We start from the raw sequence: 12,807 nt of genomic DNA, 5'->3' as shown, positions 1-12,807 counted from the left end.
GGCAGCACCCGGGAGGGACTGGGACGGGGCCACAGAGGAGAACTCCTTTATTGCGGAGGCTGTGAACACTTTAATGTCAGTAGCTGTCCCCGCAGAGCAGCTGGGGACACAGGTTGTAGGCCTTGTTCAGGAGGCTGTCCTTGGAGCTTTGGAGCCAGGCCTGGGTGTGGGAACCCAGGTCCCTCAGGTGGTCATCATAGTAGGTCTTCACAAAGCCCTGGAAGGCCCTGGGGCCCCTGTGGACATCACAGTGGAGACCCCAGCTACCCCCCGAGACTTCTGCCCCGTTGACCCCTTCCTCCCTCTGACCCAGGAGTCCCTGCTCTCACCTCTTACCCTCTATACCCCTCTGGGACCCAGGGGTCACAGCCCTGCCCCCGCCCTGTCCTGCTCCCTGGGAACCCACGAGTTCCGGCCCTGCCTCTCCTCCCTCAGACTCAGGCCCGCAGCCCCGTTCTGCGCACGCGCACCAGAACCACTGCCAACTCTCTCTTGTCCTGGTCACCAGCGACTCCATCCACTCCTTCACCTTGCCCGGAACCAGGCTCCAGGAACTACTGGCCGACTCTGGCGGGGGGCTCGAGGTTCCCCCAGGCCCTTCTTGCTGACATGCTAGATGGGATCAGAGGGCAACTTGGGACGGCTGGGACCCCAGAACCCTTCCATCTCCCTTTCCCTCCATGCTCACCGTCACCGTGGCTCCTGGTGGCCCCTTGCCTCTCATCGCCTTCTATGTCCCTCTAACCCCTCGCCCCCCTTCAGCCAGCGGTCATCTCCTTTCACCCTCTGTGCCCGGGAGCCCCGTCACCCCTGCGTCTGCCTGGGGTTTCCTCCTTCAGTCTGTAACGCCGCCTCTCTGCCCCCTGCCCCTCTCCTGATGCCTCCCTCGCTACCTGACCTTGCCGCCCCCTCCGTTCTCCTGTGACTCCCAAACGGTCTGAACAACCTCCGCAGGCAGTGAAGGATGCCCCCGGGGATGGAGGTTGGCAAGGCCATGTGTCGGGCTGGTGGGCCAGGGGTTCTGCCAGGAATCACACACACCTGTTTGTCCAGCACCCATGCACCTGGGCAAAGCCTCACCTACAGAGACCAGCCATCACACGGGTACACGTGTACACACGTGTACAGAGGCACCCATGTGACCTGTGGTGTGCCCTTGGCCGATGAGTTAACCTCTTCAAGACTCAGTTTCCCCTTCTGTAGAATGTGATAATGACAGGTCCCAGCTTATAGGGTTATTGTGAGAGTTAGGGGTTAACACGTAGAAGGCACTTGGACCGGTTTCCTGCACATCGGATGCACTGCATATATATATATATATATATATATATATATATACACAATTTAAATACATGTGCAGAACCCAGACATACTCACACACCAGTACACACAGACACCCTTCCACATGCCCAGACTGTCAAATCTTTTGCATAAATACCCCCTAAAGACACACACGTGCACACAAGCATATAAATGCATGTTCACAGACTTACACGTTTACCATGACTGCATACTCGTCTGCTGACACACGCACAAATGCATATTCATGATCACTGTCATCTGTACCAACCCCATGTACACTGTTCACACACGGCCGCCCCTGACACATACTCCCAGACATGCACGCACGTCTGCACGCCTCACAGCCGGTCACACTCACACCCCATGCTGCATCGGGGTCCCCACACCCGCCCACCCACTCCTCCTCACCTACGACGCAGGCCAGGACCAGGACGCAGAAGCAGAGGGAGGACAGGGCCCGGAACCTGCATCCAGAGAACAACATTTCTGGGGGCCTCTGTCCCTCTGTCCCTCTGTGCTCAGCTCTCTGAGCTGGGGGAGGGGGAGGCTGCGCTGAGCAGAGCCCTGCCCTGGCCGCCTCCCCACGCCCCTTGGCAGGGACTTCAGAGAGAGAGGGGCCCAGGTGACAGTGATGATCCAAGGCCATGCCCGCCCCTGCTGGCCTCCTTCCTTTCTCCTTCCTACCCTCCCACCACCCTAAACTGACAGGGGAAGATTAGCCTCCTGTGCTGAACTGGGTTCAAATTCTGGCTCCACCTCATGTGACAGCCCCTCTTTTGGGCCTCAGTTTCCTCCTCTGTAAAATGGGCCCACAATCCATACTTTAGGACATTAATTAAATGATGTGATAACAAGGGAAATTCTTTTTTTTTTTTTTTTTCTCTAGTTGTGGCAAGCGGGGGCTACTCTTCGTTGTGGTGCACGGGCTTCTCATTGTGGTTACTCCTCTTGTTGCAGAGCACGGGCTCTAGGTGCACAGGCTTCAGTAGTTGTAGCACGCGGGCTCAGTAGTTGTGACTTGTGGGCTCTAGAGCACAGGCTCAGTAGTTGTGGCGCACGGGCTTAGTTGCTCCGCAGCATGTGGGATCTTCCCGGACCAGGGATCGAACCCGTGTCCTCTGCATTGGCAGGCAGATTCTTAACCACTGCGCCACCAGGGAAGTCCCCAAGGGAGATTCTTAACGTGGAGTCTGGCAACATAGGTGCTCACAGATCAGACGTGTTTATTATTATTTCTTTTGTCTCTGAGATCCGTTGGCCACTGGACTACGGGGCCAGACACACCTTCACTGCGTGACCAGGGCAAATAAATTCCCTTCTCTGGGCTCAGTGTTTTCATCTGTAAAATGGGAATGGTAGTAAGTGCCTGCCTCACAGAGTCCACATGAAGGTTGGGTGAGGCCCTGTGAGGCAGAGCTTAGTGAGAGGTTGTCAACAGCAGGCTTGGGCCAAACACCAGACAGAAAGAAAATGAGCCTTTTTCTCCCAGAGGACCCAGCCATGAGCCAGGGTGCACAGTTTAGCCAGGGAACCATGGGCTGGATTCCTTGCTCTAAGGTTGCCAGATAAAATACAGGATGCCCTGTGACATTTGAATTTCAGATAAATAATGAATCTTTTTAAATTAATTGATTTATTTTAAAAAATTGGGGGGGGGGGGCGCCATGCACGGCATGCGGCATCTTAGTTCCCCAACCAGGGATTGAACCCGTGCCCCCTGCAGTGGAAGCACAGAGTCCTAACCATTGGACCGCCAGTGAAGTCCCATGAATCTTTTTTTAGTGTAAGTATGTCCCATGCAATATTTGGGAATTATACTATTATTTATTTGTTGTGTATCTGAAATTGAAATCTAACTAGGCATCCTATATACTTTTTTCAATATTTATTTATTTATTTTTGGCTGCCTTGGGTCTTAGTTGCAGCCCAACTAAGACCCCTTGGGTCTTAGTCGGGATCTTTCATGGCGGCGTGCGGGCTTAGTTGCCCTGCAGCATGTGGGATCTTAGTTCCCCGACCAGGGATCGAACCCGCATCCTCTGCATTGGAAGGCAGATTCTTAACCACTAGACTACCAGGGAAGTCCCACGTCCCGTATTTTTATGTGGTGAATCTGACAACCCCACTTTGGCCACAACCTGGATGACTGTACAGGACAAATCCAGAGGCTTCCAGAAGAATGCTGTCCATTCCAATGGCCCCAGCGTGGGCTCTAGCACACAGTAGTTGCTCAACGAATGTTCCCTGGAGTTCCTCACTGACACTAATCAGCAAAATAAAATCTCCTGGAGTTTCTGTTTGGGATGATGAAAACATTCTGGAAATGGATAGTGGTGATGGTTGCACAAGATTGTGAATGTACTCAATGCCACTGAACCGTACACCTAAAAATGGTTAAAATGGTAAACTTGATGTTATGTATTTTACCATAATAACAAAAGAAAAAGGAAACACCCACCTTGCATGGTGTTAGGAGAAGCAGCGTGGTGTTGGGTTCACAGTCTGGCTCCCCCGCCTTCCTGCTGTGTGACCCGGTGTATGTTGCTTAATGTCTCTGGGCCTGTTTCTCCGTCCAGGAACCAGAGTCATGGACTACGTTCCTACACAGGAGAGTAAAGCAAGTCGTTTACCTAAAGTGCCTCAAGCAGCAAGAGACCTGCAGCAAAGCTGTGCTGTCAACGCCAGCTGCTATTTATTAAGCTTGTGCTTCCTGAGCGCTCACTACGCATCAGGTGCCACCGAAAGGCTTCAGCGCATTAACTCACTGAATTGACGTCAGACCTTATGAAGTGGGCATCTTTTTCATTCCCATTTTACAGATAAGGAAACTGAGGCTGTGGGGGTGGGGCTCCCCAGCCACCAAATGGTGAATCTGAACCCAGCCCTTTCATACTTAGCTAGCCGTTTCTGGCTAGCTAAGCCAGAAACGACCTCTGCCCTCACCTCCCCACCCCAATTCTAGAGGGCAAGAAAGAGGTTGAAGCAGGGCCAGGGTTGGGTGGGCCCGGGGGAGGGGGGAAAAGGTCTCTGACCCTGCCCTGGCTCCAAGGTCAGCATGAGCTGTTTGCTGCTTGCAGTGTTTGCCCATCTGTTATCCAGGGCAGGAATGGGCTGAAGGTCGTTCAGGGTGGACCTCAGAGGCAGCTCAAAAACAACAGCAGTTGGGAGGTGGGGGCAGAGAGGTCACAAGGAGGGACTGGGGGTTGGGAGCAGTGGGCCCTGAGACCCCAGCATGTGTGTCTGGGGACAGGTAGCATCTCTGAGCCTGCACCTCTGTGTCCACAAGATCATCAGTCCCACCACCAGACTCCCGAATCACTCTCTCCACGCCAGGGTCCCTGCCTCAGTCTGGACCCCATCCCCTCTCCCCTGAATCCCTGCAGCCACCTCCCTTCCAGCATCCCTCACCACTCACCTCCCTGGCTGCTCTGGGTAGTGGCAGGGAAGTCAGGGGGTGGAAGAGAGGTTGCTATGTCCCCTCCTTTATCTCTTCTTTCTGCCTTTGGAAGATCTCCATTCATTTTTTTTTAAATTGAGATATTCAAAAAAGAAAACAAAAAACAACAACAAAAAATTGAGATGTTCACATACCATAATTGTTACCCTTTGAAGGTGTACAATTCAGTGATTGTTGGTATATTTGCAAAGTTTGCAACCATCACCACTATCTAATTCCAGAACATTTCATCACCCGGAAAGGAAACCCCACACCCTTTAACCCTCAGTCCCACCCCCTTCTCCCCAAGACAGGGCAACCACTAATCTGCTTTCTGTCTCTATAGATTACCCAATTCTGGACATTACATATGAATAGAATCATATAACATGTGGTCTTGGGGCTTCCCTGGTGGTGCAGTGGTTAAGAATCCACCTGCCAATGCAGGGAACACAGGTTCGAGCCCTGGCCCGGGAAGATCCCACATGCCGTGGAGCAACTAAGCCCATGCGCCACAACTACTGAGCCCGCGTGCCACAACTACTGAAGCTCACGCTCTTAGAGCCCGTGCTCCACAACAAGAGAAGCCACTGCAATGAGAAGCCCGCACACCGCAATGAAGAGTAGCCCCCGCTCGACACAACCAGAGAAAGCCTGCACACAACAACAAAGACCCAATGCAGCCAAAGATAAAAATTAAAAATAAATAAAAAATTTAAAAAAAGTGGTCTTTTGTGACTGGCTTCTTTCACTTAGCATTAAGTTTTCATGGTTCATCCGTGTTGTAGCGTGTGTCAGTGCTCTGACCCCCCTTTTTGTTTTTTCTCTCTTTTTTTTTTTTGGCCTCCCCACGAGGCTTATGGGATTTTAGTTCCCAGACCAGGGATCAAACCTGGGCCCTTGGCAGTGAGAGCTCGGAGTCCTAACCACTGGACCGCCAGGGAATTCCCAGTGCTTTGTTCCTTTTTATGGCTGAATAATATTCCACTGTATACACTCTATCTGTACCTGTACAAATATACAGTGTATATACAAACACTGTATAGATTTATTTATTCATTCATCAGTTGATGGGTATTTTTTGGCTATTTTCCACTTTTTGGCTATTATGAATAATAGTGCTATGAAGAGTTGTGTACAAGTTTTTATTGTGAACGTGTTTGCAGTTCTTTTGGATAGACACCTAGGAATGCAATTGCTGGGTCATGAGGTAACTCTGTTTAACTTTTTTTCTCTTCCGATTTTATTGAGTTAAAATTGATATACAGCACTGTATAAGTTTTAGGTGTACAGCATAAGGATTTGACTTACATACATCATGAAATGATTATCACAAGTTTATTAAACATCCATCATTTCATATAGATACAAAATTAAAGAAATACAAAAAATTTTTTTGTGATGAGAACCTTTAGGATTTACTCTCATAATAACTTTCATATAACACACAGCAGTTTTTTTTTTAAATTTGAAAAACTCCCAAGGAGATTCTTTTTTTAAAAATATTAATTAATTAATTAATTAATTTTTGGCTGCGTTGGGTCTCGGTTGCTGCGCGCAGGCTTTCTCTAGTTGCGGCGAGCGGGGGTTACTCTTCATTGTGGTGTGTGGGCTTCTCACTGCAGTGGCTTCTCTTGTTGTGGAGCACGGGCTCTAGAGAGCAGGCTCAGTAGTTATGGCGCACGGGCCTAGTTGCTCCGCGGCATGTGGGATCTTCCCGGACCAGGGATCGAACCCATGTTCCCTGCATTGGCAGGTGGATTCTTAACCACTGCGCCACCAGGGAAGTCCCTCTTTTTTTTTTTAATTGAAATATACTTGATATACAATATCTATTTAACTTTTTGAGGAACTGCTAAACTGTTTTTCAAAGTGGCTCCATTTGTCCATTTTCATATTCAGCTTTAAAAACAAATTTTTTTAATTGAAGTATAGTTGATTTACAATGTTTTGTTAGTTTCAGATATACAGCAAAGTGATTCAGTTATGTACTTGGTTTTTAATTCATGTGTTTGTATGATAAACATTCGTGGGGAAAAAGAGCAATGTTGTTTATTACACTCTTCCCCCAGTTCTCTTGGATGAATTCTGAATTGTCTTTCAGGTTTCAAGTGCAATGTCTCCTCCTCCAAGTCTCCTCCTCCATGATGCCTTAGGCTGAGCCAGGTGCCCGCTGGGGTCCCCACCCCTGCCCTGCCCTCTGTGTGGTATGGCCATGGGTGGGAGCTGTCTATACGTGCTGCCTTCACCCTCAGGGGTGAACATTTCTATATACCTGTCTGGGACTCTCCAGGGGTGATCTTTCTTGGTGTGACTGGAGCTATTTGCTCTCTGGTGGCTTGAAGCTATGTTTGTAAACCTGAGAAGAACAAATATATGGGCTCTAAAATACAAAGTGTGAAAGGAAAATTGCAAAATCAGAAGGGATGAATTCATGAATGGTTAAGAATGGTAATCAAGGGACTTCCCTGGCAGTCCAGTGGTTAAGACTCTGTGCTCTGTGCTCCCACTGCAGGGGGCACAGGTTTGATCCTTAGTCAGGGAACTAAGATCCTGCATGCCTCAGCATGACCAAAAAAAAAAAGAACGGTAATCAAGCCCCTATATGTCAGCTGTTTCGTGGAATGGAAATGTTCACTCATTGATTCAGGAAGGATCGATTGAGCTCCCACTGTATGCTTGTGACTGTCCTGGGTGCTTGGGGGGCACTGCAGGGACCAAGACAGCCTCTGGGAACTTCCTAACAGTGGGAAACAGACAGTAAACAAGTAAGCGAATAGACATATGATATATCGGGGGTAATTGATGCTGAACATAAAGGCGATAAGGAACTAGGAGAAAGATAGAAGATGGATATGGGGGGAGCATAATTGGGGGGTGGGGTAAGTAACACTGCAATGAACATGTTCCTCCATCTTTCTGTATACTTCTCTGGCCCCTGCACCTTGTAGATTCAGGACCGCTGGGACACAGGGCACACAAATACTTAACGTCAACAGAAACTGCCAGGTTGCATCTATAACAGTGACCCAGTGCCCACTCCTGCGGGATGTGTGCAGCTCCCCAGGTGTCCACATCCTCAGACACACCTGGTGTTCTCTGCTCCTCTGCTTCCACCATGTGACTGGGAGCTGCCTGGGGTCTTTTGGTTGTTTTCATCTCATTGCTCCTGAGTTTGAGCTTCTCTTCAAAAGTGGAGTGCATACTCCAAGAGCTGCCTGTCCATCTTCTCTGTCCCTGTGTGTCTTTTGAGTCTTTAACCTGAGCGATTTTTTGGGATTTAGGAAAATGCTTGGGACAGTGAAAAATGCTTCCAAAGTGAAAAAAAAAAAATTGACCAAGTTAAAAGTGAGTAATTTTGAACTTTTTTTTTTGGCTGCACCGCTTGATATGCGGGATCTTACAGTCCCCTACCAGGGATCGAACCTGCGCCCCCTGAGGTGGAAGGTCCAGCCTTAACCACTGAACCTTCAGGGAAGTCCAAAAGTTAGTATTTTTTTAATGAAATTGCTACAGAACATACCCACATACTAACTAGCCAACAGCAGTGTGACTCCTCATAGGAATTATATATAATAAGGGACATGGGTGCATTTTAATATGCTGGATGTAATGCCAGTGAGGCCTGGGGCCGGGTGTGTGTGCACAGCTGTAGCCCATATGATGGGCAGGGTGATTCGGCAGGGCAGGAAATCAGTCAGGATGTGGCCCCAGGATCCCCACCTGGGTTCAAATCCTGTCTCTAATCACTTTGGGCTTTGTGATGTCTCACAAGTGACTTTAGTCTTCTGTGCCTCAGTTTCTTCCTCTGTAAAATAGGAACAGTGACAATATCTGTCTCAGTGGGGTTTTGTGGAAATGCCATATTTAGTTTAGGTTTTGTTTTGTTTTGTTTTGTTTCTGATTAGCATACTTGTTCCACCTAATTTTTTTAAAATTAGTTAATTAATTAATTTATTTTTTGCTGTGTTGGGTCTTCGTTGCTGCACGCAGGCTTTCTCTAGTTGCGGTGAGCGGGGGCTACTCTTCGTTGCAGTGCATGGGCTTCTCATTGCTGTGGCTTCTCTTGTTGTGGAGCACGGGTTCTAGGTGCGTGGGCTTCAGTAGTTGTGGCACACGTGCTTAGTTGCTCCGCGGCATGTGGGGTCTTCCCGGACCAGGGATCGAACCTGTGTCCCCTGCACTGGCAGGAGGATTCTTAACCACTGCGCCACTAGGGAAGCCCCAAGACCACATGTTATATGATTCCATTCATATGTAATGTCCAGAATTGGGAAATCTATAGAGACAGAAAGCAGATTAGAGGTTGCCCTGCCTTGGGGAGAAGGGGATGGGAGTGAAGGTTAAAGGGTGTGGGGTTTCCTCTTGGGGTGATGAAATGTTCTGGAATTAGATAGTGGTGATGGTTGCAAACTTTGCAAATATACCAACAATCATTGAATTGTACACCTTCAAAGGGTGACAATTATGGTATGTGAATCTCAATTTGTTGTTGTTGTTTTTTGTTTTCTTTTTTGAATATCTCAATTTCGTTGCGTTAAATATCTCAGCGCAACTCGCTGCGTTGTCTTCACGACTTGACTCAACCACGTTACTCCTCTGATGATGGAAAGGAATCTGATGAGGCCTGGGGCCGCCTGGGCTGGGGCTGGGAGTGCCCAGAAGAGGGGCAAGTGCAAAAATTTCCAAAATGGAAGCCCTTTAGGATGAGATTCCAGGGATGGGAAAGGAGATCCTTGAATGTGTTTCTGGGGGTCATGGTGTTAGAATGCGGCGGGGGGTACCAGAACCGCCAGAACAGGCTCAAGATGCTGAGAATTGCCTTGCTCTCAGCACTGGACTGGTCCCCCGCCCTTTCAAGGCTGTAAAAGCAAGACAGCCAATCCCGGAGGAGCAAGACTGAAGACGTCATCGGTTGCTAGGGCTCCCCTGGGCAGATTGCCACCCACTGGACTAGTCTTTAGAGAACGCTGAGACCCACCTGGGAGGGTAGAGATGGGGGCAATTGGGGGATGATATGGGAACCAGGGCACAGAAGGGGCCCCAGAGTTCTCAAGGGTCCTCTAAGCCTGTGCCCCAGGCCCATGATAGCTTCACTCTTCCAAATCTCAAACTCTTAGTGTCCCATCCCACTTTCACCTCCCAAAACCACAAAGAGAGCCACCATCAGGACCAGGAGGGACAGAATGAGCCTTGTGGTGGGGTGGGGCCAGGGAGGCACTCCGAATGTTCCTTCCTGGGCACTGAGGCCGGCTTGGGTGGCCTGGCCCGGGACCTTTTTGAGGCAGGGCGGGGGTGGGTGGGTAGGGGGGGTGGTCAAGTTAATCTCCCTCACCCTAAGCCTCACCTGGCCACCTGCCTCCCTGTGCCCACCCACCTCTCCTCCTTCACCCCTCCCTCGTGGTGGTGGGGACCAGGTGGGGCACAGGGCTGACGCCTTAGGCCCAAAGCGTCTTGCTCTTCAGCACCTGCACCTCCAACTTTCCCTGACTGTTGGGGACCTCAAGCTGCCAGAGTCCCTTCCCCACTCAGGGGACAGCCTTCCCCCTCTCCCTGTGACCCTCTTCCCTTATGGGTCTTGCCTGCTTCATACCTTTCTCCCAGCCTCAGGGGGTGTCTCTCGGTAACTCTCAATAACTCACTAACTCAATTCACACTGTGTCCCCAGGCCACCTCTACCGTCCCCTCCCCCTTCTTAGCAGGCCTCTTCAGCTCAGAGGAATCTGGGGTCACACAGTCTGCTTCCCGACTCCTGCCCACCCCATGCCACCTCCAACAGCTCTTCTATTCCTCCACCTTTCTGCCTCTGGGAGACTCCCAAACCTCCCTGGATGCTCTCTGGGGTCTTAATTTCACAGCCCCCCAATCTCCCTTTTGGACAGAAGTCTTTTTTTAAAAAATTTAATTAATTAATTTATTTTTGGCTGCCTTGGGTCTTCGTTGCTGCGCGCAGTCTTTCTCTAGTTGCAGCTAGTGGGGTCTACTCTTTGTTGTGGTGCGCGGGCTGCAGTGGTTTCTCTTGTTGTGCAGCATGGCTCTAGGCGCGTGGACTTCAGTAGTTGTGGTGTGCGGGCTCAGTAGATGTGGCTCGTGGGCTCAGTAGTTGTGGCTCGCGGGCCTAGAGCGCAGGCTCGGTAGCTGTGGCTCACGGGCTTAGTTGCTCTGCAGCATGTGGGATCTTCCCGGACCAGGGCTCGAACCCATGGCCCCTGCACTGGCAGGCGGATTCTTAAGCACTGAGCCACGAGGGAAGCCTGAGAGGTCTTTTCAACCTGTCAAAAGTGCAAAACCTCAGCTGCCAGGCTCCCGATGTGTGCCCCTCCAACCACTCCACCAGAAACTCCCTTCTCTCTGCTCCCCCACTGTCCAAGCCTCCAGGGCCCCTGTAAACGCTCCGTCTGCTCTTGTGCACCCTCTCTGGCCACTCCGCACACCAAGCACTACCGCCGTTTCCTTCCACCACATCAATCCCTCAGGGCTGCCGTCCCCCTTCCTCCCAGCTGCCTTTTTTTTTTGGCTGCATCGGGTCTTTGTTGCTGCACACAGGCTTTCTCTAGCTGTGGCGAGCGGGGGCTACTCTTTTTTGCGGTGCGCGGGCTTCTCATTGCAGTGGCTTCTCTTGTTGTGGCGCGCGGGCTTCAGTAGCTGTGGCACACAGGCTCAGTAGTTGTGGCTCACGGGCTTAGCTGCTCGGCAGCATGTGGGATCTTCCTGGACCAGGGCTCGAACCCGTGTTCCCTGCATTGGCAGGCGGATTACTTAACCACTGCGCCACCAGGGAAGTCCCATCCCAGCTGCCTTTGACTGCTAATGAACCCTAGCCGCTGGGGGAGGGTGGCCCTGGCCCCAGACTCCAGGTTGGCTGGCCTCGTGTCCCCACACCCACGTATCAGCCTTGGGGTGAGGGGGATGGTTGTGAAAGGGAAGCACAGACACCACCCTGGCGGGATTGCAACAGCCCTCCGGCCAGCTCCATGCTGCCAATCCCTGTTGGCCCCTCAGCAGCCTTCCCAGACATCTGCTTCCTCTGTGAGCCCCCAGTGCTCCCCACACATCCCCCAAATGTCCCCTCTCCTCCTCACCCCACCCCACGAAAACAGAACGCCAACTTCAGTTTGCCAGTCTCATCCTCATGTCAGCTATAGGAGTTTCTGTTTACAGATGGGGCAACTGAGAGGTAGCCAAGAACATTCAACGGCTCAGTGAGAGGCTCTAAGGGTCCTCCCCTTCTTTGTCCGTCATCTTCTCCCTCCCCTTCCTGGACTTCAGGCTGTCTCTCTGGATCCCTGCTGGGGTCAGCCTCCACCCCACAGCACCCCGTTCCAGCCTCCTTTCACAAAACTAACAGGGGTGGGGGGCTGCTGCAGTGAGGCGGGACACCCTCTCTGCTTAGCTGGCTTCATACCGAATTCAAGATTCAGGTCCTCAAGTGGGCGATATGGCTGACGCCCCCGCCTTCACTGACATCTGGGAAACAGGTTCAGGGGACTTGGCCCCAGGTCCTGGGCACACAGTGAGTCAGCAGAAACTTGGGTGGGACTAGGCCCCCTGGCTCTGAGCCCACAGATAACCTCCCCTCCTTACTTGGCCCTAAGGGTGAATATCTGGTGGCGGGGAGGAGCCTGATTCCACAAGGGCAAGCGAGGCAGCTTGGGCGAAGCTCGGAGTGCAGTTTGTTGGAGCCAAAGCAGGCAGAGGTCGGCCTGGGAGATACAAGTCCTGGCCCGTCCCTGTGATGGGAACCTTGTTCTGCTCCTCGGAGAACTGAGGACGTGAGAGGGGAGAGCGCCCGGCATCTCCAGGCTCCAGCCACGCTTCTCTGTGTGTCAATTTCCAACCGGATTGTCCAGCCCTAAACGCCAAGGGGCCTGCTGCAGACCCTCGCAGAGTGTGCCTCTCTCGGCAGCCTGAACCCGGCACCCAGTAGGCTTGTCAGGGTAGACCAGAGGCTAACCAACCAGCCGGAGGAGAGAAGGAACAAGAATGAAGGGAGGAAGACAGAGGGTCCACATGCAACAAAATGGTGGCGAGGACAAACCCGGATGAAGAAGGGAAGAAAGAAATAAGCA

General features: G+C 51.3%; 1 protein-coding gene across 1 annotated transcript; it reads right to left on the bottom strand.

Annotated features, from left to right (window-relative positions):
- Nucleotides 1-30: 30 nt before the first annotated feature.
- Nucleotides 31-1,948, bottom strand: APOC4 (apolipoprotein C4). Its single transcript, XM_068528286.1, has 3 exons — nt 1,711-1,948; nt 471-612; nt 31-236 (listed from the first exon to the last, which is right to left on the bottom strand). The coding sequence occupies exons 1-3, from the start codon at nt 1,946-1,948 to the stop codon at nt 77-79; spliced, it is 540 nt and encodes a 179-aa protein (XP_068384387.1). The 3' UTR covers nt 31-76.
- Nucleotides 1,949-12,807: the final 10,859 nt, after the last annotated feature.

This window comes from Eschrichtius robustus, chromosome 19 (genome assembly GCF_028021215.1).
Source record: "Eschrichtius robustus isolate mEscRob2 chromosome 19, mEscRob2.pri, whole genome shotgun sequence".
NCBI classification, from domain to species: domain Eukaryota; kingdom Metazoa; phylum Chordata; class Mammalia; order Artiodactyla; family Eschrichtiidae; genus Eschrichtius; species Eschrichtius robustus.
This window is presented reverse-complemented; position numbering and strand designations above follow the sequence as displayed.

What these genes read in the sequence shown, in the direction of transcription:
- APOC4 (XM_068528286.1), bottom strand. Translation starts at nt 1,948, where the DNA reads ATGGCCTTGGATCATCACTGTCACCTGGGCCCCTCTCTCTCTGAAGTC. An exon ending in GGTCCTGGCCTGCGTCGTAG is followed by an intron (nt 613 to 1,710) that starts GTGAGGAGGAGT and finishes GATCCCATCTAG; the next exon opens with CATGTCAGCAAGAAGGGCCT. An exon ending in GAGAGTTGGCAGTGGTTCTG is followed by an intron (nt 237 to 470) that starts GTGCGCGTGCGC and finishes TGATGTCCACAG; the next exon opens with GGGCCCCAGGGCCTTCCAGG.